General features: G+C 45.9%; 1 protein-coding gene and 1 long non-coding RNA gene across 3 annotated transcripts; one reads left to right on the top strand and one right to left on the bottom strand.

The window, feature by feature from the left end:
* Nucleotides 1-18,492: 18,492 nt before the first annotated feature.
* CAMK2N1 (calcium/calmodulin dependent protein kinase II inhibitor 1) lies at nucleotides 18,493-21,831 on the bottom strand. The gene is made up of 2 exons (XM_074306037.1): nucleotides 20,824-21,831; nucleotides 18,493-19,020 (listed from the first exon to the last, which is right to left on the bottom strand). Exons 1-2 carry the CDS (start codon nucleotides 20,987-20,989, stop codon nucleotides 18,950-18,952), a joined length of 237 nt encoding a protein of 78 aa, XP_074162138.1. The 5' UTR covers nucleotides 20,990-21,831; the 3' UTR covers nucleotides 18,493-18,949.
* A 920-nt stretch (nucleotides 21,832-22,751) lies between these two features.
* LOC141559988 (uncharacterized) lies at nucleotides 22,752-26,705 on the top strand. Of its 2 annotated transcripts, XR_012487603.1 has the most exons (4): nucleotides 22,752-23,418; nucleotides 23,610-23,727; nucleotides 24,146-24,250; nucleotides 25,908-26,705. It is a non-coding gene; the product is annotated as an uncharacterized LOC141559988 (long non-coding RNA). The 2 variants fall into 2 exon arrangements; XR_012487602.1 differs by having other exon boundaries at nucleotides 23,610-24,250.
* Nucleotides 26,706-26,854: the final 149 nt, after the last annotated feature.

Raw genomic sequence — 26,854 nt, 5'->3', positions numbered from 1 at the left:
TTTTGCAAAAAATTAAAGTAATAAACAGATGCTAGGTTATTGTTCTCTTTGTTGTTTTATTAAAAAGTTGTGGAACAAGAGCAGGGAAGCACAATAAAGAGCATTTGCGTGAAGTGATTTTTGTCATCACTACCAACCATATGAAAGGATTAATGAAGGAAGAGTTTGGGAAACATGTCACAAATCTTCCTCAGGGGTGCGTTATAATTGTTATGGGCAACTCCAGCTAGCCAGACATCTACCAGAGCTCCCTCTGCCAAAAGATTTCTTGTCATTTGTTTTAGTTTTCTGTGTGTAAGACAATCAGGATTAAGTAACTTGCCAGGACACACAGCTAGGAAGTGTTAAGTGTCTGAGGTTGGATTTAAACCCAGGCCTTCCTGACTCCAGAACCAGTGCTTCATCCACTTTACCATCTAACTGCCCCATTAGCAACTCATTTCTTAATCCCCTTTAGTGACAATTTTACCTAGAAAGGTAGAAGAATCAACAAGGAGAATTCTATTCCAAATCTGATTCTCATTACCAGGGAGCAACCAGTTTCTGAGATGAAATGATAGGAATAGAACTAGAAGGAGGGAAGGATGGAAAGAAGTGAGCTCACCATCCCATAGTTAGTGATAGAAAACAAAAAGAAATCTGGGAATAATAATCTAACATTGGAGAGAAGAGATGATCAAAAGTGCAGAGGAAGGGGCATCTAGGTGGCGCAGTGGATAGAGCACCAGCCTTGAATTCAGGAGGACCCGAGTTCAAATCTGGTCTCAGACACTTAACACTTCCTAGCTGTGTGACCCTGGGCAAGTCACCAGCCTCAGGAAAAAAAAAAAAGTGCAGAGGAAAGATAGTTAGGAGTCCATAAAATAAAATATTCCAGGAGAAGTCAGGCTAGGAGAGATAGGAGATGTGTAAGAATAAAACTATAAAAATACAAAAAAAAAAAACAGTTTCAATGAGGAAGGGGGAAAAAAGCAGAATTTGTCTGAAGAGACTTGTGGATGTGGTTACACAGGGAGCCCATCTTAGCCCAATTTAGATTTTAAAAAGATGTGTTAAAGGTAGAAGTAAAGCCAAGTAAGATATGGTATACCTAGATGAATATGCATGGGATTGTCCTGTAAAATTAGTGTCAAAAATTAAGCTCAGAATCGGAATCAGAGCCTACAAAGGGAAGCTAAGAACAATCAAAAAGAACTTTTTAAGCTATGTTGAAAGGGGAAAAAAATCCTATGTTGAGGATTAAGAAAAGTGTTTGGGGTTTACATGATGATAACTTATAATGAAGGGGAACTAGAAATCCTTAATCTTATTTCACTTATGTTTTCTCTTCAAAAGAAAATGACTTTCCAGTCATGAAATCTGTCAATGGACATGACAGATCAAAAGGGATTATCAGGGAATTGATATCTATGATAAGGAAGAGACCCCCTTGCTGCCCTGGATGAATCAAGTGACCTGAAATGTCATGGGTGTGGTTTACCTGGATTTCAGCAAAGTTTTTTGATAAAGTAGCTTATGTTATCCTTATGGAGCAGATAGAAAAGTAAGATTAAATCATAATACAATTAGATGGATTCCTAATTGGTTGAATGGTCAGACTCAAAGAAAAGCTGTTAATGGTGTTTACATGGCAGAAGCTCTCCCGTGGAGTGCCTCAAAGATCTGTGTTGTGTCTGTGGTGTTTAACAGTTTTAGTAATGACTTGGGTGGGAAAAGGGCATTTAGATGACTCAGTGGATAAAGCACTGGGCCCACAGTCAGGAAAACCCAAGTTCAAATCCAGCTTCAGACATTTACTGGTTTACTCTCCATTTGTCTTGTGTTCATAAGGAACTAAGAAGGAAAAGACAAAACACTCCAGTATCTTTGGGGAAAAAATGAACAAAGGACAATATGTCCACAGAGTCATGAAGAGTCAGACATGACTGAGCAAATGGAAAAAATGTATAGACAACATGCTTATCAATTCTGCACGTGACCCAATGTTGGAAAGGATACCTAATACGATGGACAGCAGAGTCAAGATCCAAAAAAGTATTAATAGTCTAGAGCATTGGGCCAAATCTGATGAAATGCAACAACGATAAATATAAAACTGTACAATCAATAATAAAACAATCAACTTCATAAGCACAATTTGAAGGAGACATGACTAAATAGCAGCTGTTCTGATATAGATCCAGGAGCTTTAGTGGACCACAAGTTCTATCAACAATGTGACCTTGAGTTTTTAGGAATCAGAAGGTGATGGTCCTGATGTACTGTATATTCCAAAATCTGGAGTATTGTGTTCAATTTGAGATACCATTGTTTAGAGAAGACACTTACAAGTTGGGGAGAATTTTTAGCCAGGATAACAAAAGACCTCAAGTTTATGCCATATAAGGAAGGGTTGAATGAACTGGATATGTTTAACTTGGAGAAGACTAAGGGATACCGAAGAGCAGTATTCATGGATTCATGATTTAGAAGAGGAATTAGAATTGTTCTTTTTGGTTCTAATGAGCGGTACCAGGAACAATGGGTCAAAGCCACAAATTTAAGCTTGTTGTTCAGTCATGTCTGATTCTTCATGACCCCATTTAGGATTTTCCTGACAAAGATAATGGAGCGTTTCCCATTTCCTTTCCCAGTTCACAATACAGATGAGAAAACTGAGACAAACAGGGTGACATAACTTGCCCAGGGTCTCACAGCTAGAAAGTATCTGACGCTGGATATGAAAATGAAATGAAATGAAAACTCATGAAAATGAGTCTTCCTAACCCCAGATCTATCTCATGAGCCATCTAGCTATGCTACTAACACTGAAAGTTGTCCAAAAGTGGAATGGTTTCATCGGGAGGTTGTAGAGGGCCGCAGATAGCAAGTTTCCTCTGGGCTGAAGGGTCTTATACCTCTACATTTCCCCTTTTCTTTTGTTTTAGTTGAAACAGGCACATTTCAAACAGAGGCTGGATTCGCACTTCTCAGGAAATTACAGTGGGGATTGATTTCATGGATGGAGATCTCTTCTAACTTTCAGATTCTGTGGGTATTATTCCATCTCTAATGTTCTGTTTGCATGTCCTTTTGAGCTTTGGCACTCTCTGTTCTAAAGTTCCTTCCAGTTCTGACAGCCAGTGTTCTAGATCTGGCATTCTATTATCCTTCCAAGTTTTACATTCTCTGTTCTAAGGTTCCTTCTAGTCCTGACATTCTCTGTTCTTTTTTTTTTTTTTCAAAATTTTTGTTAAAGCTTTTTATTTTTAAAACATATGCATGGATAATTTTCAACATTTGCCCTTGCAAAATCTTGTGTTCCAAAATTTTTCCCTCCCTTTTCCCCACTCCCTCCCCTAGATTGCAAGTAATCCAATATATATTCTCTGTTCTAAGAACCCTCCCAGCTCTGACATTCTCTATTCTAAGAATTCTCCCAGCTCTGACTTTCTGTGTTCTAAAGATTCTTAGGTTTGACCTTCTGTGGACTAAGGGCCCTCCCAACTCTGATAATCTATATTTTAAGGGCTCTCTCAATTCTGACATTGTGTTCTAATGATCCTTTTAGCCCTGGCATTCTCTGTCCTCATAGTTTTGACAATCATACTTTGTAAAAGAATTTCTATTCTAACAAGATATATTCTAAGGTTCCATCTAGTTCTGCTCTTCTATATTCTAAGGCCCTTCCCACATTCTATATTTGAAGGGACTTCCCAGTTCTGACAGTCTATGTTCAAAGTTCTCTCCCAGTTCTGACATTCATATATACTATATTCTCTGTTCTTTCCTTCTTCCGGCTCTTACAATCTATGTTTTGAGATGCCTCCCACTTTTGACATTCTATATGCTAAGAGAAACCCCAACCTTTTCTATCACCCCCCTGCTTCAACTCTGTGATTCGGGGAGTCTTTAAAAACTATGTTAGATCCCTCTCACAGTCGGGAGATGGGAGGATGACCTACTCTTCTGCTCTTAAAAGTCAAACTGGGTGCTGGCAAGGCTTGCCCAACCACAGTTTTAATTTACTGAACTAACAGATGACTTCACTTCCTAAACAGGGAACTACCTCACCTGACTCAATTCATTACCAATGGGAACACCCCTGGTGAATAGACACAGGTAAATATTATTCTTTAGCCTGGATCAACAGCTTCCAGGTAATCTTTTCCCAAACAGATCTTGCCATACTGTCCTTACCTCATCAGTTTGTTTAATAATTTTAAACAATGCCTATCAAAACAACTATCCGAGCAGTTTAAATAACTAGAACCATAAACATTCAGCCTCTGATACTAAAAGGAAATCCCCAGGCTGGAGGCTTTCAAGAGAAAAACCTCAGCTAACTCATCCCACCAACATGAAAGTCACTCTCAACTCTCTCCATCCAGAGTATGACACTTTCCAGAGGAATAAATGCCAATCGGCAGCTCCAGAAGGATACCACCATAAATCAGGGAGTCAGTGCCTTGAGATCTTAGTCATGGTATCTTAGGATTCTGGGCTGAAAAGGACCTTATAGATTATGTAAGCAAAGCCTACCCTGTGGGAAAATCACAAGCTTGGAGCCTCGAATTCTACATTAGGATCCTAGCTCTGATATTGTGTGACCTTGGGTGAGTCCCTTCCTCTCATTAACTCTCACTAATGAAGATAATAGCCTCTAATGGGGCTCACAGGAAAGCACTTGGCAAACTTCAAAACATTATGGAAGTTGGAGTGAGCACGATCTTTCTTGCCTGTGAATGGGGTTTTCTGAGCACAAATGAATGTAGTCCCTTTTTTTTCTTGATAATAAGGTAGCATTTGGAGTCAGAGGAACCAGATTTGAATCCAAGCTTCTACTTTCTAGCTGTGATCTTGGGCTTCTCTCTGAATTTCTTCTATACAATAAGGATATGTGATCATTATCTGATTTCTAAGACTGAAAAAGCTGACATTCTAAGGACTCTTTCACCTTTGATAATCTGCTTTCTAAATTTCCCCCAGTTCTGACATTTTATGGCCTTTGGAACTTCTTAGATCTGATGTTCTATACCCAGGGTCCCTCCAAGATGACATTCAGTGCTCTAAGGTCCCTCCAAGCTCTACCATTCTGTATTCTAAGGCCCTTTCCAGCTCTGACAGTCTGTATTCTAAGGATGTTTACAATTCAAATATCCCATGATCCTGTAGTCTTTGAAGAGGCAGAAAAACTTGCTTTAAGAGTACCCAGTCACAAGATAGTGATCCTCTGATCTGCCCCACTGGTTCAAAGGATATCTAAGAACAGCTGGAACTTATCTGGTATTATAAAACAAAGCACCTTACTAGCATTATTTCACTGGATCTTCACAACAATCTGGACACAGATTTTATGATTCTCCCTATCTTACAAAGAAGGAAATTGAGGCCGAAAGACATTAAGTACTAGCTCCGGGTCAGTGGCCAAAGAAGGATTTCAATCCAGGTTTCTCTGAATTGAAGTCCAGCACTCTATCTCTATAGATAAGGAACCAAGGCTGGGGCAAGGCTTTGAGGTGAATCCCTGGCCAAAGGCAGAAGCATAATTTGTGTGATTCTGAGCCATCCATAAAACTGGCATTCAAAGTACTTTTATAGCTACCGTCTAGTGTGATTCTCACAGCAATTCTGTGTGGTAGAGATTCCAAAATAATCTATCATTTTACAGATGAGGAAACTGAGGCCCCAGGAAGAGACTTTACCACAATCACATAATTTTATGGTAATCCAGGGCAGTTGGGGTTTAGGAAGCCCTGGGCTTAGAATCAGCAAAGCTTGTCTTCATGAGTTCAAATCTGGCTTCAGACATTTACTAGTTTTGTGACCCTGAGCAAATCACTTCACCCTCTTTGCCTCAGTTTCTTCATCTGTCGTGATTTGGGATTTTCTTGGCAAAGATTCTGGAGTGGTTTGCCATTTCCTTCTCCAGTTCATTTTACAAATGAGGAAACTGAGGCAAACAGAGTAAAGTCACACAACCAATAACTTTCTGAGTTCAAATCCAGTGTTCCATTAAAATGTCCTAAGATGGGACAGTACAATAGAATTCCCTTTGGATTTGGATTTAGAGTGTGTAGATTCAAATAATTGACTCTTAAATAAATCACTTCCCTTCCTGAATCTCCATTCTCAAAGAGAGGCAAAGGAAACAGAATTGAACCCCAAAATCTTTAAGCTTCCTTCATTCTCTAAATTTTTGCTTTGTTATTATTGTTGTTGTTGTTGTTTGTTTGTTTATTATTATTATTAATGTACCTAGAATTTTGTAAGGGATGTCAAGTAGAATTTGGAGTACCCATACTCACTACTTCATGGCAGTCTCCCCCATCCATGCTTTCTCCAAAGTCCTTGTGGTCTGGGGAATTACGTGGGAGGATGAAACAGGATGACTGCTGAAAGGGGTTGGAGAGTGGGGAACAGTCCCTTCCATCAGCAGAAATTTAAGAATAAAGGTTTGTGGAAGGAGGAGATGCAATGGGATGCATTGGAAATGACCAGAGTTTGGTTCTACAAGGCCTGGGTTATAAAAGAGGCTCGCTCTTTACCACCTACTTATACTTGACTAAGCTACTTTTCTTGTAAGTCATTGCCCTGGTTTCCTCATCTATAAAATGATGGGAGCCAGACTGATGATCTCAACGATTCCTTCTGGTTCTCAACCTTAGTCTAACTCTATTAGCAAGCCACTTCCCCTCAGTTTCCCTATTTGGAAAATGAATCTAGTCGTCTCAAAGGTCTCTTTCATCAACAATCCTCTGGGGGCAGCCCCAGCTGAAAATGGTAGTTGTCGCTGGGGGTAGGGAGGGGGAGGAGGAGACATTCAGGGAAAGCAGCCAGAGCAGGAGTAAATAATTTACACTGATGAACCGGAGATAACATTGACTAGTAGAGGATTGAGTTCAGGCCTAGAGATGAAAGCTCACCCTACCTTCTGAGAGGGAAAAATTACTGGCTCTTTCTGGTCTGCCTAGAAAACCGAGTCTCAGAGGGTGGCCCGGCTCCAAGAAGGGCTGAGGGGGCTCCCCTTCAAGCCAGGCTGGCTGCCCAGGCCACATCCTTGAACTGGTTCCCATGGCAACAATAGGGACTAGCAGGGGCTACTTCTGGTTCACACATACACACACACATACTTATTCACATACTTATTCACACGCTCACTCACCCAAGCAAACGAAGTCAGAGCTCAAAGAAACCTTAACAACTTAGAAAAGTAAATCTGGGGAAGGCTTTAAACGTTGAATATCAAAGTTATAAGGGTCATAGAATATAGGATGTTGGGGAAGAAGAACCATAGAACCCGGAATGTCAGAGCTGGGAGGGCCCTTAGAACCCAGGAGGTCAGAGCTGGGAGGGTCTTAGAACCCGGGAGGTCGGAGCTGGGAGGGCCCTTAGAACCCAGGAGGTCAGAGCTGGGAGGGCCCTTAGAACCCAGGGTGTCAGAGCTGGGAGGGCCCTTAGAACCCGGGAGGGCCCTTAGAACCCAGGAGGTCAGAGCTGGGAGGGCCCTTAGAACCCGGGAGGTCAGAGCTGGGAGGGCCCTTAGAACCCGGGAGGTCAGAGCTGGGAGGCCCCTTAGAACCCGGGAGGTCAGAGCTGGGAGGGCCCCTTAGAACCCGGGAGGTCAGAGCTGGGAGGGCCCCTTAGAACCCGGGAGGTCAGAGCTGGGAGGGCCCCTTAGAACCCGGGAGGTCAGAGCTGGGAGGGCCCTTAGAACCCATGAGGTCAGAGCTGGGAGGGGCCTTAGAACCCGGGAGGTCAGAGCTGGGAGGGCCCTTAGAACCCATGAGGTCAGAGCTGGGAGGGCCCTTAGAACCCAGGAGGTCAGAGCTGGGAAGATGTCAGAAATCATTTGGTCTAATCTGATCAGTTGTTGTGTCCAAGGTCACACCACTAAGTTGGGACCAGATCTGTTTTCTTGACTCTCCAGTGTCTCTCCCCATTCCCAAACCCCACCAGCCTGCAGCGAGAAGGGGACCTCCTGGGGCTCCCCAGGCCACCAGTTCTTTGCACCCTCCTGCGTCCCCATCCTGTTCTTCTGCCACCCCCACTTCCATGCCTTGCCCAAAACAAACATCTCAATATTTGCTGAACAAGGGAGTGAAAGATTAAGTGAATGAATAAACAGATGAACGAATGATACCACATACACACATACATGTTCCTGTTGGTGATACCTCCTTGTAACCAAAACTTCCTGTCATTTGGCATCCCATCTCCTTGACAACTTCCTGTCACTCCCACACAGCACCCCTCCCATCCAACTTCTGACCCCAGCTTCCTGTCCTGTTGGACTGTCCAGTTTCCCGAGCATCTCCTCTACCTGTTTTCCTTGCCTACCTTTCCCTTTCAATGAGCTCTGCTGTTCAAAGCAGCCATTCAGAGACCAAAAGTTCTTGCTCCTTCCAGTGTCTAGATCTTTCTAAATCTAGATCAGTCGATATCTTTCTTTGGGGTTTTTGCTGAACGTGAAGATGTCCACCAAGTCCCCCTGCATTTTACCCTGACATAAGAAACTAGGGGATGGTCACATGTCCCCCCACCTCAGCCCCCCTGTGGCCTCCTGCATTGGAAAGTCATCAAATCCCATGATGCTGGGCTGAATTCCCACAAAACCTTCTCCCCCAGAGCCCTGGACTGCCAGCTGTACGCTGTCCTGAGCCACCCCGGAACTACTGTTGACTTGGATTTGCATGTGGTTGGATTTGCATGTGGTTGGAGAGTTGAGAGAGAAAATTCTGCACAGTTTCTAAGTCAGGGTGACAGGTCTCCTCAACAGGAAATCGTTTTTATGAAGTTCTCTCTCCCTCTCTCCCTGTCCCCTCCCCCTCTGTCTCCCTGTCTGTCTCTGTCTCTTTGTGTGTGTGTGTGTCTCTCTCTCTGTCTCTCTCTCTCTTTGCCTCTCTATCTCTCTTTCTCTCTCTCTCTATCTCTTTATGTGTGTCTCTCTGTCTCTCTCTCTCTCTGGATCTCTCTGTCTCTTTCTGTGTGTCTCTCTGAGTCTCTGTGTGTCTCTGTTTCTCTGTCTCTGTATCTCATTTCTCTATATCCCTATTTCTCTCTCTCTCTCTCTCTCTCTCTCTCTCTCTCTCTCTCTCTCTCTCTCTCTGTCTCTGTCTCTGTCTCTGTTTTTCTCTGTCTCTGTCTCTTTCTCTCTCTCTCTCTCCTTTTCTTTCCTGTCTCTTCCCCTCTCCTCTACTGCCTTCTCTGTTCTCTTCTCTTCTGCTTTTTCATTCTTCTTTCTGTCTCTCTCTCCCTCATTTCTCCTCTCTTCTCTTTCTCTTTCTGTCTTTCTCTTTTTCTATCCCCTTCTCTCTCTCTCTCTCTCTCTCTCTCTCTCTCTCTCTCTCTCTCTCTCTCTCTCTCTCTCTCTCTCCTCCTCCTCTTCCTCCTCCTCCTCCTCCTCCTCCTCCTCTTCCTCCTCCTCCTCCTCCTCCTCCTCCTCCTCCTCCTTCTTCTTCTTCTTCTTCTAATTCTTCTTCTTCTTCTTCTTCTTCTTCTTCTTCTTCTTCTTCTTCTTCTTCTTCTTCTTCTTCTTCTTCTTCTTCTTCTTCTTCTTCTTCTTTTTCTCCTTCTCCTTCTCCTTCCCCTTCTCCTTCCCCTTCTCCTTTCCCTTCTCCTTCTCCTTATTCTTATTCTTATTCTTCTCTCTGCTTCCCCCCTTCTTCTTCTTTCTATGTCTCCTTCCCCTTTTCCTCTTTTCCCTCTCTCTATCTCTTTCCTCCTCCCCTCTTTTTAAAAACACTTTTCTATCCTGTTCAATGTAAAGATGAAGAGGAGTTGCCATGGACACTCTTATTTGTCTGAAGTTTATGAGTCCACAAGCATCATGCTAATAATGGAGATAGAATATCAAATTTGGGGAAAACTAGCAGGCTGAGTTTGAGATGAAAATCATGTAGGGAAACATAGAATGAAAAAAGAAAATAAAAAACAAACACAGGATCTTGGACTTAGAGCTGGTGATCATCTAGTTCAATTGAAAATTTTTATAAAAAAGGAAACTGAAGGCCAGAAATGTTAGTGAACTTGCCAGAGATTATATAATTAGATAGTAAGTGGGAATTACATGTTGGGACACTCTCCAAGCTTTGGGCTAAGTATTTTTTAATAATATATTTTATCCCTGAAGCAATAGGGAGCCATGGAAGGTTTTTGAGCAAAGAAATGATTTGGTAAGACCTGTGTCTTTGAAATAATAATTTAGCAGCTGGATAAAGAACAAATTAGAAATGGGAGAGACCAGGAGCTATGAGTTTACTTGGAAACCTATTGAAATAGTTCATGTGATGAAGGTTTAAACACCAAGTAAACTTGGTTTAAACCAAGTGTGAGTACAAAGAAGGGATCAGATTTGAGAAATGTTCTAAAGAAGGAAGTGACAAAACTTGACAATTAATTACAAGTATGTGGTAGCATTGAGGAAGAGGAAACAGTGATAAATGTGACTAGATTTATATATCTGGGTAACTGGGAAAATAACAGTCTCCTTGATAAAAAATAAATTAAAAAAAATATTTAGGAGGACAAAGGTAAGGTCTTTCATTGTGGACATGAGGCGTTTGAGATGTCAAGGGTATGTTCAAATGGAGATATCTGGCAAGTAATTGGTAATACAGGACTAGAGTTAGTAGAGAGATTCTAAATGGATAGATTGAAAAATTGTTTAGTTTCTTTAATACATTTACTCAATCACATATGTGGCCCCATTGAAAATATTCCCCCTAATTCCCCCTGGTTACTCAACTCCATATTTTTTCTTGATGCTTCCCCAGTTGGGTCCTCCCTTCCCTGCTAAAGGTGTTCACCTTATTAGCCATTATTGCTCACGAGGTAGAATGGTGAATTTTAATCTTTATTATAATATAACCTCAAAGAGGGTAAGGTCTACAACAGATCTCTCTCTTTGCCTCCCCAGAATTTAGCATAGAGTCTTCCATACACAGAAATTTAGTACGAGTTAGTAGGATTTAATTTGCATCTCAGATGTTCACTACCATCCTCTTTTAATCCTAAACCAATTTTACCATTGTCAAAGAGACCTAAAGATAGCCCTAACAGAAAACTGCCATCTTTTTCAACTTCCTCTTCTAAGGAAAGAAGCTCATAAGATGATAGGAAAAAATAATGACAAATGTTGGAGGGAATATAGGAAAACTGGGTCACTGATACATTGTTGGTGGAACTGTGAATGGATCCAACCATTCTGGAGAGCAATTTGGAACTATGCTCAAAAAGTTATCAAACTGCACAACTATTTGACCCCAGCAGTGTTTCTACTGGGCTTATATCCCAAAGAAATTTTAAAGAAGGGAAAGGGACCTGTAGTGCAAGAATGTTTATGGCAGCCCTCTTTGTAGTGGCAAGAAACTGGAAACTGAAGTGAATGCCATCAGTTGGAGAATGGCTGAATAAATTGTGGTATGTGAATATTATGGAATATTATTGTTCTGTGAGAAATGACCAGTAGGATGATTTCAGAGAGTCCTGGAGAGACTTACATGAACTGATGCTGAGGGAAGTGAGCAGAACCAGGAGATCATTATACACGTCAACAACAAGATTATATGATAATCAATTCTAATGAACATGGCTCTCTTCCACAAAGAGATGATTCAGATCAATCAGTTCCAATGATCTCGTGATGAGGAGAGCCATCTACACCCAAAGAGAGGACTGTGGGAACTGAGTGTAAATCACAACATAACATTCTCACTCTTTTTGTTGTTGTTCACTTGCATTTTATTTTCTTACTCATTTACTTTCCTTTTTGATCTGATTTTTCTTGTGCAGCAAGAGAATTGTATAAATGTATAACATATATTGAATTGCTTGCCATGTAGGAGACAGAGTGGGGGAAAGGAGAAGAAAATCTGAAAGGTTATGCAAGGGTCAATGTTGAAAAATTATCTGTGCATATGTTTTGAAAATAAAAAGCTTTTAAAAATAAAAAACAGAAAGAAGCTCAGTTCTCATTGATTCCCATCTGGAAAGCTGGCTGAGGAGGCTTTCTAATAGCTCTCCATTAATACCTCTTGGTTACATAAGGGATATGTGGTCTTCCATGGACCAAGTCTTTCATTTTCCAGTGTTCTCTTTTATTAGAACTAAAATGAAACCTTTACTGAAGGAGGCTTAGGTAGTTTAATTGGTCTAGCCCAGATCCCATACAGGGAATTAATCTTTGACCCTGGCCAGACCTCTGGGATTCACATGAGAAAAAACTCCAGTCTTCAATGCTTTGGTTAATAGAATAAAAGAAAGTCAGAGCTAAAACATAGTACTTCAAAAGAAGGGACCTTAGAACGGAAAATGTCAGAACTGGGAGTAACCTTAAAACACAGAACTGGGAGGATCTTTGAAACATAAAACAAATAGTTTACTTCTCAGACTTGTGGAGGAGGAAGGAATTTGTGACCAAAGGAGAACTAGAGACCATTATTGATCACAAAATAGAAAATTTTAATTACATCAAATTAAAAGGCTTTTGTACAAACAAAACTAATGCAAACAAGATTAGAAGGGAAGTAACAAATTGGGAAAACATTTTTACAGTTAAAGGTTCTGATAAAGGCCTCATCTCCAAAATATACAGAGAATTGACTTTAATTTATAAGAAATCAAGCCATTCCCCAATTGATAAATGGTCAAAGGATATAGACAGACAATTTTCAGATGATGAAATTGAAACTATTTCCACTCATATGAAAGAGTGTTCCAAATCACTATTGATCAGAGAAATGCAAATTAAGACAACTCTGAGATACCACTATACACCTGTCAGATTGGCTAAGATGACAGGAACAAATAATGATGAATGTTGGAGGGGATGTGGGAAAACTGGGATGCTAATGCATTATTGGTGGAGCTGTGAAAGAATCCAGCCATTCTGGAGAGCAATCTGGAATTATGCCTAAAAACTTATCAAACTGTGCACACCCTTTGACCCAGCCATACTACTACTGGGCTTATATCCCAAGGAAATACTGAAGAAGGGAAAGGGACCTGTATGTGCCAAAATGTTTGTGGCAGCTCTTTTCATAGTGGCTAGAAGCTGGAAAATGAGTGGATGTCCATCAATTGGAGAATGGTTGTAAATTATGGTATATGAATGTTATGGAATAGTATTGTTCTGTAAGAAATGACCAGGAGGAATACAGAGAGGCTTGGAGAGACTTAAATCAACTGTTGCTGAGTGAAATGAGCAGAACTAGGGGATCATTATACACTTCAACAACAATACTGTATGAGAATGTATTCTGATGGAAGTGGAAATCTTCAACATAGAGAAGAGCTAATCCAATTCCAATTGATCAATGATGGACAGAATCAGCTACACCCAGAAAAAGGAACATTGGGAAATGAGTGTAAACTGTTAGCATTTTGTGTTTTTCTTCCCAGATTATTTTTGCCTTCCGAATCCAATTCTTCCTCTGCAACAACAACAAAATTCGGTTCTGCACATATATAGCCATCTGGGGGGGGGGGGGGGAGGGAAGGAGGGGAAAAATTCGGAACAGAAGGGAGTACAAGGGATAATGTAAAAAATTAACTATGCATATATACTGTCAAAAATGTTATAATTATTAAATTAATTGAAAAAAAAAGAAACATAAAAACCTAGAATCCAGAATTTTAGAAATGGGAGAGCCCTTAGAACACAGAATCGTAGAGTTGGGGGGAGGATTCCTTAGAATACAGAATGACAAAGCTGGAAGGGATCTTGGAACATAAAATGTTGGGACATTGAGGTGGCTCAGTGGATAGAGCACCAGCCCTGAAGTGAGGAGGACCTGAGTTCAAATATGACCTCAGATGCTTAACACTTCCTAGCTGTGTGACTGCCTCAGCAAAAAAAAAAAAAAAAAAAAAAAAAAAAAAAAAAAAAAAACATAAAATGTTAAAGGTGGGAACGAGCCTAGAATCCAGAATGTTAGAATGTTGGAAATGAAAGGCCCTAAGAACATCAAATAGCAGAGTTGGATTACCTAGAACATAGACTATCCAAGCTTGGAAGAGCCTTAAAAAAGAAAACGTCAGAGCTGGTATGGGAAAGGCAACCTTAGAACAGAGAATGCCGAAGTTAGAGGGGGACATGAAATATGAGAGCTGGGCAGAACCTTAGAACACAGAACATTAGCTTCTAGAGCATTAAACACAGAAGGAAGGGCCTTTGAGAACCAGCTTGGCTGACTCCCTGTGTTCCAGAACCTTAGAACACAGAACATTAGCTTCTAGAGCATTAAACACAGAAGGAAGGGCCTTTGAGAACCAGCTTGGCTGACTCCCTGTGTTCCAGAACCTTAGAACACAGAACATTAGCTTCTAGAGCATTAAACACAGAAGGAAGGGCCTTTGAGAACCAGCTTGGCTGACTCCCTGTGTTCCAGAACTTAGAACACAGAACATTAGCTTCTAGAGCATTAAACACAGAAGGAAGGGCCTTTGAGAACCAGCTTGGCTGACTCCCTTTATCAACGAAGAAATGACTGAGCCATGCAGCTAATATCTTTCAGAAGCAAGACCTGAATCCAGGTCTCCCACCCTGCAGCGCTGGCTGGACTCTTCCAGTTTCTCCCCCATAGCCCTTGGACCAATAAGGGATACAGCCTAAATGCTTTAGGCAAAAGATGGTGTTTCCTTTCCCAAAATTCTGCGGAGGTGCTGGAAGACAGGAGAGCTCCCCCGCCCTGGGGATGTCTGCCAGTCTTCTCCCCATCCCCCATCCCCCCTCCACTTCCATCCCCACCCCCCCCCAGAACTTCCTTTTTTCCTCCTTCACCTGTGGTCTCGGCTTGCCAGTAATTTACAAGTCTCTTACATTTTAAAACTTAATTTGCCAATTCCCCCTGGAGGCATTTTTTATTCCCGCAGACTGTCAGCCTGGCCAGGCTACAGGAAGCGGAATCCATAAAGGTTTACATTTATTACTGGCTTTCAATTAGCTAAGTTTGAATAATGTGGCCCTTGACTCACCAATCGATAAAGCAGGAGCGTGGCTCTGCTCCTCCCAGCCCCCTCCCCGGCCCACGTCCCCTCCCCCGCCCACACCCCTTCCATTGCACTTGCCCTTTCCATATTTCTCAAAGGTCCCCTGCAACTGACATGATTTAATATCAGCCAAGCCCCTGACCTCTTGCTGAAGTGCACAAATGTTTACTTGATACTAAGTTGCATTTAAAGACTTAGCTACTTTGATGCTAAATGGGAGCCTGGGAAGCTGCTGAAACCCAGAGAACAGAGTGCGTTGCCCCAGTCTGCAGCACTGGGCCAGAGCCTCGGGGAGTGTGAGTTAAATCAGAATTCATTAAGATGGACCCCAAGGTCCAGGACAACAGCTCTCTGTTCCAGGGCCCCTCTCCCTTCTGATCTAAGCCACTGGAATAGAGGCCCTGGGTTCAAATTCTGCCCACCAGGATTCTATTCAACAAGTATTTATTAAGCCTTTACCTGTGAGACCTAAGGCCACAATCTTTCCGGAGCTAACTTTCCTCATCCGGGAAAATGGGGGTTTATATACATGACATCTAAGGTCCATTCAGAGCTCAAGATCCAAATAACAAAAAGCTGTTAAAAAAGCAAACAAACAAGAAAATGCATATGCAAAAATAGAGGGAAATCTTACGTTTCAGAGACGCAAGAGATATGTGACCATTTGATATCTGAGTATGAGAGCTGGGAGGAGCCCTAGAACATCAGAACTGAAAATTCCTTCCAAATCTCTCATTGAAGAGAAGGAAACGGAGGGCCCAGAGTACCCCAGCTCCCACAGGTGGTAAACTACAAAGCTGGACTTTAAACACACAGGTCCACGGACGACAAACCTTTATCTGCAAGAATTTCTGACAAAAGAGAGCTCGGGGGCCCAGAAAGGAATCCAGCTGGGAAGTAGCAGAGGCCATCATTTTGAGTAGACAGAAATACCCTCCCTTCCCCTCTCTCCTACAAAGGATTTTTTGCACATGGCCCTAAGCCACCCACCCCCACAGCCCAGTAGATTTCTGCTTAAGAAGGAGAGAGAGAAAAGAGACAGGAATGGTAAGAGAAAGAAGATATCATTTGAGAAGACAACTGATTTTCCCCAAGCACCCTGCCTGTACTGCCTGTGGATTTCCGATTGTCACTCCTAGGTGGATTAATGGAATCTTATGATTACACTTATTACCATTATTATTAACACCCATGACAGTAATCACAGCTCACATATGGTGCTTTAAGGTTCACAAAGGTCTTACCTTACAAAAGTCCCACTAGTAAGATCACTATTATTATTTCTATTTTATAGATGGCAAAATTTGAGGGTTAACAATTTGCCCATAGCACTGCAGCTAGTCCCAAACTCAGACCCGTCTCCAGCTCTTCCAGCTTGAGTCCAATGTTCTGGATCCCCACTGCAGTTGTCGGAGCAGCCTTTGAGTCCTGTGGGACTGGCCCAGACCCCCAGCCAGGTACCAGGTTTGCTCTTTTCCCTCCCCTCCTCCCAAGTCCTGTCTTACCTGATGTCTGAGTCACACTGCTCCTGCTGTCACCATGAACAGTGTGTTGTGACTCCCCAGCCTGACAGTTTTACAACAAACATGTTAAGCTCACAGTTGGCGAAGCTAGTGAAAGAACCCAAGGGAAAAGGCCCCTCCTAGGGAGCCAAGGTCAAAAGAGGTCCCCCTTTGGGGAAAAAAAATCCCATCATCCTTTGTCCCATCCTACCAAGAGGTTAACGCTTCAGGAAATGGGATCAAGACTCTGTTTGGGTATTCCCTGACTATGTACCCCTGGTCAAGTTGAAATCATTGTGCAGCTGGAAAATGGAGGAGACTAGGACTTGTACCATGGAGCTCGCCAGGCTGTGTGAAGGAAGACTTTTGCATGAATTATCATCCCTGTTCTCAGGCTCATCCCAGGAGACCAGTTTGCAGAAGGGAGGCTCTCAGTGAGGATCAGAGACACACACCGCCCTCTTATGTGCCACTGGCATTTCTCATCTCCTAAGCAAATTCTCACACTTCCCCTGAAATGGTTCCGCCAGACTGGCACCTCGGGGACCCAGCTCTTGGAAGGTGTTGGAGGGAGACAATGGCTCGGCAGCCACTGCCTTGGAGGAGAAACGGCAGCCTTTTCTCCTGAATGTGCTGGGGGCTGGGGAGACAGTACACATGGATTCTTTTGGGCCCCTACCCCAAAAAAGGGAACGCTAGCCTAGTCCAACAACGGATGGCAGACATTACAAAGAGTGGAGGAGATTCCCCAAAGCAGTCCAACGACGAGTAGCCATTCACTTGGTCTCCCAATTCCAGCTCTGGCAAGAGAATCCCTGTAGAAGCCAGTCTGTGATCTCCCAAGAATGACCACCTAACTGGTTTTTCCACTTTCTCTGTCCCTCCTTCCCTCCCTCCCTCCTTCTCTCTCTCTCTCTCTCTCTCTCTCTCTCTCTCTCTCTCTCTCTCTCTCTCTCTCTCTCTCTCTCTCTCTCTCTCTCTCTCTCTCCCCCCTCCACCACCCTTTCTCTCCCCCTCCAATAGACCGCCAAAAAAAGACACAGAGGTTAGACACAGGAACAGTCCCTTTTATTGTACATTGCAGAAATAGCCCTGTGTAGTGGTTAACAGTGCACCATATACACAATATTGAATTAAGAAAAGGGAGAGAGGGAAGGGAAAGGGGGCAGCCGGAGGGAAGGCAAAAGAAACCTCTTTGAGGTTTGTCATCCAAAGTTGCAAACCCAAAAGAAGAAAGAAAACAAAATGGTGAAAAGACCCCCCCACCCCCAGCCCCTGCGCAAGAGGCATCTCTGCAAACATCATGCAAAAAGGAGAGCGGTTCTGCCTTAAGAGAAAGCCCGATAAATAACCCAGAAAAGAGAGACTCCGACGAAGCACTGCTTTACATGGGCTCAGGGAGCACAAAAAGGGGGAATCAAACCAAACTGCCTTTTGGCATTTCCAGATATTTGGCACTCTCGTGATCACATTTTGTACAATCCATTCATTGAAGAGGATGAATCGCCACGACACCGGGAGGAGGAAAGAACAGGGGTGGGAGTTCGTACAACAGAGAGAAGGCTTTCCCCCCCTTTCCTCCTCCCCCCCCCCCACCAAATTCGTCCATGTGAACTCGAGTCCAGAGAACACAAGCTTCACAGCACATTGAAATCAGGAGAAAACTCTTCCTAGATGGCAATCCTTAGGGAAAGTGGGTTGGTTTTGTTCAGTGGAGCGCACGCACATCCCACCAAGGAAGACCTTCCAAGGTGGCGGGAAAACGAAATAGAATAACTATCTATATATTTATATATAAGTCATTCTGGGTTTTTTTTTTTTCTGTTTTTTTTTGTTTTGTTTTACACACATCAAAGATAGGAATATTTCAGTAAAAATGCAACGGACAGCATCTCACATCTAAGTGCACAGAATCATTTTTGCCAGATGGGAATAATGTAAACAAAGGGCTGACTTTCAGGGCAGCCAGATCAGCAAAGGGGATGCCAGCCCCCCCCCTCCCACCAGGAACCCAGAGGCATTTTGCTGGGCAGGCGGTTGCTGCTGCTGCTGCTGCTGCATTATTTAAAGTGGCTGGAAATCCAGGTCTAGAATTGCGCAATATTCACTGTATATAAAAGGAAACGCATATTAATTTAGACAAACAGCTGCAGCTGATGTTAATTTCCTTATGAGTGTGTGTAAATCAATTAATCTGTTGAATAATTTCTTTTTTTTTTTAATTTTTTTGCTCTTTGTTTTTGTTTCTGTCCTTGCTATGCTCACACCTCTTCCGTCCCCAGGCCTGACACAAGATACAGGTTGGTGGTGTGTCTGCATTGTGGACTGCAGGCTAGAGTAATGAAGATTTTTTTTTTTTTCCAAATTGCTTTTTTTTTTTTTTTTTTTTTTTTTTTTTTTTTTTTGCCAATAAACTGTGTGAAGTTGCTGTGTTTATTATCATCATTTTGTCCCTTAACTCAGTGTCTTTGGGGGCTTTAAACACCAGGAGGTGCCTTGTCTGTCATATTTTTCAGCACGTCATCAATCCTATCATCTTCAATAACAACTGTAAGGCAGAAAAGAAAGTGAAAAGTATAAGCAGGCCTTTTCTCCTAGAGAAGGGAAGGGGGAGGAGGAAAGGGAAGGAGGGGGAGGAGAGGGGGGGCTTCTCCCTCTCCAGTAAATATCCACTATGGTGCTGGGCTCCCTTACCTCCAGCTATCCCTTAGCTTTCCTCTTCTGCCCTCAAGCCTCTGCCCTTGTCAAAGCTACTTGGGGGTGGGGGACAAGGAAAGGGGGAGAAGAGCCCAGGTTGGGGATGATGGATTACAGACAACCCCAGAGCTGGTGGGAGTGGGAGTGGCCCTGTGGCTCCCATCCCCCAGCACACCCACTCACCTCCCCCGGGGCCTTATTTATTTGGAAAAAGGGCTCTGCTGGCATGGAGGGTGGGGTGGGGAAGTGGTGAAGCACCAGGAGACAAGCTAGGCAAACAGCAGCCTCTGCTCTGTCAGCTCTGGATAACACGGCCAAGGGTCCCTGTGGGGCTGAGGGAGGGGAAGGGGGATGGATGAAGATGGCAACCCAGCCCTTTGCATTGACCTGGGCTAGGTTCAGAGGAAGAGGGAAAGGGAGAAAGTGGATTTCCCACGGGGTGGAGAAAGGGAGGGGAAATCCCTCTTCTGGCCCTCTCCCTTCTCAGCGCTCAGCCAAACTCAGCTCTCCCAGTCATGGGTGAGGGAGAGAAAGAAGGGGGGGGGCTGTCTTTCTGGCTTTCTGTGTGCATGAGCAGGAAGAGGGGACACACCAGCCGGGTTTGGGTCTCCCTGGGCTCCCCCAGCCCATCCCACCATCCTTCTCTCCTAAGCCCCTAGGAAAGGAAGCAGCAGGCAGAGACTGGCTCTGCACTGGCACTGCGGTGTTGTGGAGGGGACTCTGTCCCTTTGCAGGCCCCCTCCCCCGCACTACCCCATGGGGAGGCCCCAAGTCCCTTAGTGTCCAGGGAGAGAAAAGACTTGAGACTACACTGCGCAAAAAAAAATAAATAAATAAATAAATAAAAAATAAAAAGTTTGGCGGGGGCGGGGACCAGTCAGATCTCGCTGGGGGCCCCCAGCGAAGGCCCCAGCTCCGGCTGAAAGCGGTGGCTCCTAAACTGGGATCGATGTCGAGGGGAACAGAGGCCCCGAGACCGAGCTGGTTCAAACAGGCTGGGACTGAGGGGGGAGGGCAGAAAGGAAAGGAGGAGGGAGCACCAGTCCTGGAGCTGCTGGTCCCAGCCGGACCCCGCAGTGTGCCAACCCTCCCCCCTCTAGGGAGACTCCCCTTCCCAGAGGGTCTAGAGATCCCCCTGAAGCACCCCCGCCTCCCTTTCTCTGGGCTCTACAGGGAGCCCCTCCCTGCAGCTTGTGGGTACCCCTCGGAGGTCTGCGTCTCTTCCCCATCCCCCAGCCTATGGGATCCCCAGTGGAACCAAGACCCCTCGGAAGCCTTGCCTCTCATCCCTCAGCTTCCGAGAGCACCTCGAGGGGCTGCCTAGCTCTTCTCCCTTTAACTGATGGGTGCCCCCGGTCCCGACTTGTGGGGGATGCTGCATCCCTCGCCCCACTCCTAGCCTGGTAATGTCCCTGGGGTCACCCCAGGGATACAGAAGGGTGAGGCTCAGCCGACTGACCGCGGGAAGGGGAAGAGCTAAGGGATGGGGTTCAAACCCACGGACTGCCCCACTCCAGACTAGGGGAGATGTGAGAGTCGCCCCCTGCTCTTGTCCACCTGCAGCAAGCCGGGGGAGGGGGGCTGCCCGGGAAAAGGGGAAGGGGAAAGGGAAGGAGAGGGGGAGGGGGTCTGGGCGATCCCGGGGCTCACTCACCTCTCTTGCTCCGGCCGATCTGGCCCAGTTTGGGCGGTCTCTTGTTCTGAGCCGCCCCGAAGAAGTTGTTGGTATCCTGCAGGCGGCACGTGAAGATCTGGCCCACGTCCCCCCCGTCTCCATAGTGCCCCAGCTTTTCCTCGTTAAACGGCAGCACTTCCGACATGTTCTCGCCCGGTGGTTCGGCGGTGCCGCCTCCTCCTCCTCCTTCCCCGCCGGCGGACAGGGTCAGCGCTGGAGCAGGGGGGCGGCCGGAGAGCGGCGGTCCGGGGCAGGGGAGGGGAGCCCCGAGGCGGCGAGCCGGGGGGCGCGGGGCCGGGGCAGCGGGACGGCCGGAGGCCGCGGAGGGAGGACCGGGGGGAGCGGGAGAGGGCGAGCGAGGAGAGAGGGAGCCCCGGGCGCCCGCAGCTTCACTCCGACCGCCGCCGCCGCCGAGTGCACCCTCCGCCGCCGGGTGCAGTCACATCCTTGTCTCCGCCGCGCGGTTCCTCCGGCTCTGTAGGGGGCTGGCGGAGGGGGGGCTGGGATCTTGGGGCGCAGCAGGGGGGGACTGAGCCGAGAGAGGCAAGGGGGATCCCCTTCAAGCAGAGCTGGGAAGGGCAGGGCCGGGAGGAGGTGGAGGAGGTGGAGGAGGGGGGATGGGAGCCCCGGGGAGGGGGGGTGGAGCCGCTGGCTACCCCTCTCCTGCTGCCTGGGCCGCCGAGGTGCTGCTGCTGCTGCTGTTGCTGCTGCTGGCGGCGAAGGTCCGGAGAAAGCTGATGGAGAGAGATGTGCAGAGACAGGGATTCGAGGGAGAGAGGGGGAGGGGACAGGGAGGAGGGGTGGCGAGGGAGAGAGGAAAGAGGGTAAGAGGGAGGGGAGGGGAGGAGAGGAGACTAGAGATCCCTGGAAGATGAGTAACGTCACGGAGGGCCGGCCGATCCCGGCCGCGCTCGAACTACGAGGGATGGCTTCCTGCTGGCGACACTCCCCGCTCCCCGGCCTGCCCCTTCTCCCCTCCCCAGGCACACTCTGTCCTGGCGGGGATCTCTCCGCTGAGCGCTCCCTCCCCGCCCCCTGCTCCGCGGGCTGCCCGCTCTTGGGCTCGCCCCCTTCCCCTCCCTCCTCCCGCCCCTTCCCTTCCCCCTCCCGGGGCCGGCGCGCAGTGTTTACTCCGGGCCCGGGAGGGAGTCGGGGCACCGCGGCTTCGTGCCTCCTCCCAGGCCGGGCCGGGCGGCGGGTCTCCCGGGGCCTTAGGCTCCGCGACCGGGGCGCCTTTCCTTGGAAGGAGAATTATTAGTACTCTTGTCCCTGGCTGGAAGTGGCCGCGGAGAGTACTTCGAGGTCACCGCCCTCCAGCTGCTCCCCATCCCCACCACCGCCACCCCGACCCGGGAGGAAGAGCCGAGGGACGAGGAGGCTCGGGCGGGGGAGGGACACTTAATGCAATTTAGGGTGAAAGGCTCCGGTTTGGGAAAGAGTTTATACCAAGAGCATCTCTCCCCGCCCCCAGGGAGCAGGGTGGGGGCGTTGGGGGACTCGGGCTAGGGAAGGGAGAGACCTCCCCAGGACGGTCTAGCTCTCCTCGGGTCCAGGCTGAGGTCGGAGAGGGGAAAGGATTTCAGCAAAATGGGGGGGGGACTCTGGTTTGGGGGAGGGTGAAGCCTTCACGGGAGTGTCATATCAGGACAGAGGCGGGGGTGCATTAGTGTAATACCCGCTTTGGGAATGACTGAGGTGGGGGCGGCGACGCCAATCCGCAGTCTCTCTCCCCCTTCACCCCACGTTGGCCCCGGAAGAAGCCGAGTTCAGGGACAGAAGCTGGCAGGGCAGCAGGCATTTACGTTTGGGGGCCCAAGAGGTGCGAGGGACGGGGGAGGGGCGGGAATTACGCGACGCTGCTCGCAGCCGTGGGGAGGGAGCCTGGGTTGGAACGCACCTCTCTTTCTTCCCAGTGCTCAGAGTCTCCCCCCCTCCCGCAGTTAGCCACTCAGGGAACCCGATCTCCCTCCCACCCCTCAACTCCCGATGGGGGTGACCAGTGTACCCAAAGCGAAAGGGGGGTAGTTAATGATTAATGGACGTAATCCTCCATTCTCTTCCCCCATCCCCAGCCTAGTCCGCTCCACCCTAGCCCTGGGGAGAGAAAGTGCCTTCATTTGCTCCCTAGGAACCTCAATCTCCTTTCATGCTCCACGGCCTCGGTGCCCTTTCCAGGTCAAGGCTGGGCCTTCCCCCCTCCCCCCACCCCCTCTCAGCTCCGAGGGAGAGGTAAGCCGGTAAATCTTCGCTCCCCAGCTGATGCTCCTCGGGGCGGCCTTCGGGGAGGGTGAGGATTCCCTCGCTGGGGGATTAGCCTGGTACTTTCCGAACTATCCCTCCCTTCCCCGCCTCCCCTCATCCCCTGGGAGCCCCGAGGCTTTGAGCTCCCTGAAGTGAGGAGAGCCGCGAGTTCTCTACCCTAGGTACCACTCCCCCACCCGCACCTGCCGCTAAGGGGACTGCGGTGACCTCTGCCCCGGGAAGATCAGCCACCATTGGTCCTCTGAGCCGATCCTCCCTCCTTTTCTGCCTACTCTCGGTTCCTTTGTATTCCCAATGTCACAATGCAAAGAGGTACACCTGCTCCCCGGTTCTCAGGAGGGAGGGGGAGGGGATCTGGAGCAGCTCGAAAGAGCAAGGGGAATCCCAGGGCTCTAAGAGGCTTGTCACCTACCCAGATGGCTTGCTAGGAGGAGGCCGGGGAGTGTGAAGGATGATCATTAGCATCCCAGAGTTCCTGTGACACCTGTTCTCCCATCCTACAGATGTTCTATTGGCTGGAGCTGTCCCCCACAATAGAGAGGCAGTCATCCACTCAAGGTCACCAAGCATCTTGGTAGTAGAACTGCGAAATTAATCCTGTTCTGCAGTTCCCCAGGCAGGGTAGGTACCTGACCTGACCTGACCTGACCTGTCTTAGCAGCTATGGGGACCTCCCCCAAAGACCTCGGAATAATCAGTCATGGCTCCCCCAAAAAATAAATCAAAAGAACCAAAAAGCCCCTTCTAACCAGAACTTAAAGCTGGAAGGGGCACAGAGAGCAGGGGGTGACAAATGTAGTCAGGAAAAGTGGGTTCATACCCCTAATCTTAATGCATGACCTTGGGCTGGACATCTTGATCTCAGTGACTCCTATTATAAAACTGGGATAATATTTGCACATAGTCCACTTACCTTCCTTAGAATAACACTATTGTGAAGAAAGCTCTTTGCCAGACTTGGACTATTGTAGCCGTGAAAGCCGAGATCCTCTTTGCTCAGGGGGCTCAGGTGTAAGAGAGACTCTTACATCCATTTCAGAAAGGCACTGTTGTTCTTGGAGCAGAAAGCAGAAAAACTCCCTGGAGGAGAGGCACCCAGAATGAAGGGGAAACCAGCCCTGCCGCTTCTCATTTTGGCTCCCAGGTATTTAGACTCCCTAGCAAGAGTTTACTAGAAAAGGGCCCTCAGCTCCAAGAGACCTGCCCTATGGGAAGCCAAGCCTCCCAGAGCATCACAGGGCTGTCCTGGGCCAATTCACACTGCTGAGGGATCAAGGAAGATTGAAAAGCCAAACTACTTCCAGTCAATCATGGAATACCAGATCTTAAGAAGAAAAGATGTCAGAGTAGCCCTCAGAATATGGAATATCAGAGCTGGAAGAACCCTTAGAACTTAGAATAACAGAACTAGAAATGTAGAATGTCAAAATTTGGAAGGCCCATAGAATGTGGAATATCAGAACTAAAAGGAGGCTTAGGACACAGAATATCTGCACTACTGAGCCACTTCAGTGCCTCTATCTGGCACATAGTAGGTATTTAATATACAAGCTTCTTGCCTTGGAAGCTGTCTTTTAGCTCATTGGTCCTGTATACAATCTTTGTTTAAGCTAGCTTTTAAAGTTTGTTGTATGTGTGTAAGTGTGTACTTATGTCTACTTATTTACATGTATATACTTATTTATATATGTATATATGTATGCATATACTTATTTATGTGTATGTATATACACATATATGCACATATGTGTATAGATATATCACAACTCTATAAAAGTATAACTCTGCAATTATATACACAGATGAGACTGAAAGAAGAGATTTGCCCAGGGTAACATAGCCTAGAAAGTGTCTGAGGCAGGATCTGAATGCAGGACCAGGACTTTATCCATTGGTTCATCTAGTTTGCTCCTTAGAAGTCACAGTCCTCACCCTCAGGTCAGCTGGGATCCAGAGAACTTATGCACTGGTCTCATACTCAAGTTCAATACAGAAAAGGATAGAGAGAATTCAATAATTCAAAAACACAGTATTTGTAAAGTAGTGACATACAAAAATAGACCATAGCCTGTGCCTGCCTTCAAGGAGAATATGTTCTAGTAGAAAAGGTACCTCGGGCACAAAGCACAGAAATCAATTAGAAAAGAAATAGGATATTTTGTTTAGGATTATGATTTTCTCTTCCTTTTGAGTTCCTGTTGCTGGCAGGACACAATTTCTATTCTTCACCTATCCACACCCCCGTGAATGTTTATAGTTGTATGTGTGTGTGTGTGTGTGTGTGTGTGTGTGTATACACAAATATACATACATACACATCCTCCTGGTGCATTATAAGCTTCTTAAAGTCAATAACTGCTTAATTTTTATTTTATATTTCCCCCCTCCATGTCCAGAAAACTAACTGGAACTCTTGTAGTTAGAACTGTTAGATATTGCCTTCAGAGATAGATTATGAGCTCTCAGGTGCTGGATGTGTCTGCATAAGAACTCGATCACCACTTCTTAGGGATGCAATAGAGTGATTACCTGAATTCAGGCAGATGATTAGATTAGCTCAATGGTTCTCAAAGTATGATCCAGAGATCCTTGGGAGAGGTGCTCCTAAAAACCTTTTCAGGGGGTCAAGATGATTTTCATAAAAGTTCTTTCAAATAAAAGTAATTTCATATACATCAATAGATATAACCCTCACAAAAAAGAGGTCCCCAATACTTTTAAGACTCTAAAGGGGTCCTGAGACAGATGAGTTTGAGAACTGTTCAATCCTACAAAACCCATTCAACTCCCCTCTTTTGCAGAAGCCACCAAAGGTTGACTGAAGATTGCAAGGAGGTGCTTGATCTTCCTCAGAAACTCTCAGCATGATACAATGGAGTGGGGGTTCAGAGCCAAAAGAAATCTGGGTTAACATCCTCCCTCTGATAGAGACTGAGTTTGAGATCCTGGACAAGCCCCCAAACTTCTCAAGGCCCCAGATAAGTCTTCAAGAGGAAGAATCATAAAGGAGCTGTCCAATATGTAAGATGGTGGAGAGAGTTAGCATAGAGAGTTTACTCAAAGTTCTCTGAACCAAGGAAATCACAGATATGTCTAGAATTTCCTGACACCCCCACAATAAAAATCCATATTATTTACAAATGGGATGGTGAAAATCAAATGAGATAATATATGCAAAGTGCTTTGGAAAGCTTGAATGGATAAATTGTCATTACATATAGTATTGTTATCACATATAATTCAATATTACTATGGATCTATAATCTCAACTGTGTTATTCCCCTCCTCGATAACATTCACTAGCTCTCTATTTCTTTTATGTTCAAATATAAACTCTGGTGTTTCAGTAAAGCCCTAGACAGCTTGGCTCCAACCTTACTTACACTGCAGCTAAATCATCCTGTTCTATTGCCTGAGCTCAGCCCTTTATTGCATGTCTCTGTTTCTTGTATGAGCTGTCCCTCTTGCCTGAAGTGAAATTTCTCCTCATCTCTACTTCTCAGAATTCCTGTTTGAATCTTTAAAGTTTATGTGAAGTAATACGTTTTATATGAGACCATACCTGGCCACCCCTCCAGGTGCTAGTGCATCAATTTCATCACTACTCCTACAAAAAAAAAATTTTAATTGTCTTGAATTTATATGTGTACATATATGTATATACACACACACACACACACACACACACACACACACACACACACACACACACACATCCCCTTCTGATGCACCATAAGTTCCTGGAAGG

The sequence above is a fragment of the Sminthopsis crassicaudata genome, chromosome 3, assembly GCF_048593235.1.
Source record: "Sminthopsis crassicaudata isolate SCR6 chromosome 3, ASM4859323v1, whole genome shotgun sequence".
Taxonomy (NCBI): domain Eukaryota; kingdom Metazoa; phylum Chordata; class Mammalia; order Dasyuromorphia; family Dasyuridae; genus Sminthopsis; species Sminthopsis crassicaudata.
This window is presented reverse-complemented; position numbering and strand designations above follow the sequence as displayed.

Bases quoted from the DNA above. Each gene is read 5' to 3' on its own strand.
- CAMK2N1 (XM_074306037.1), bottom strand. From the start codon at position 20,989: ATGTCGGAAGTGCTGCCGTTTAACGAGGAAAAGCTGGGGCACTATGGA. The intron at 19,021-20,823 runs GTGAGTGAGCCC...TCTGCCTTACAG, and splicing joins GATCGGCCGGAGCAAGAGAG to TTGTTATTGAAGATGATAGG.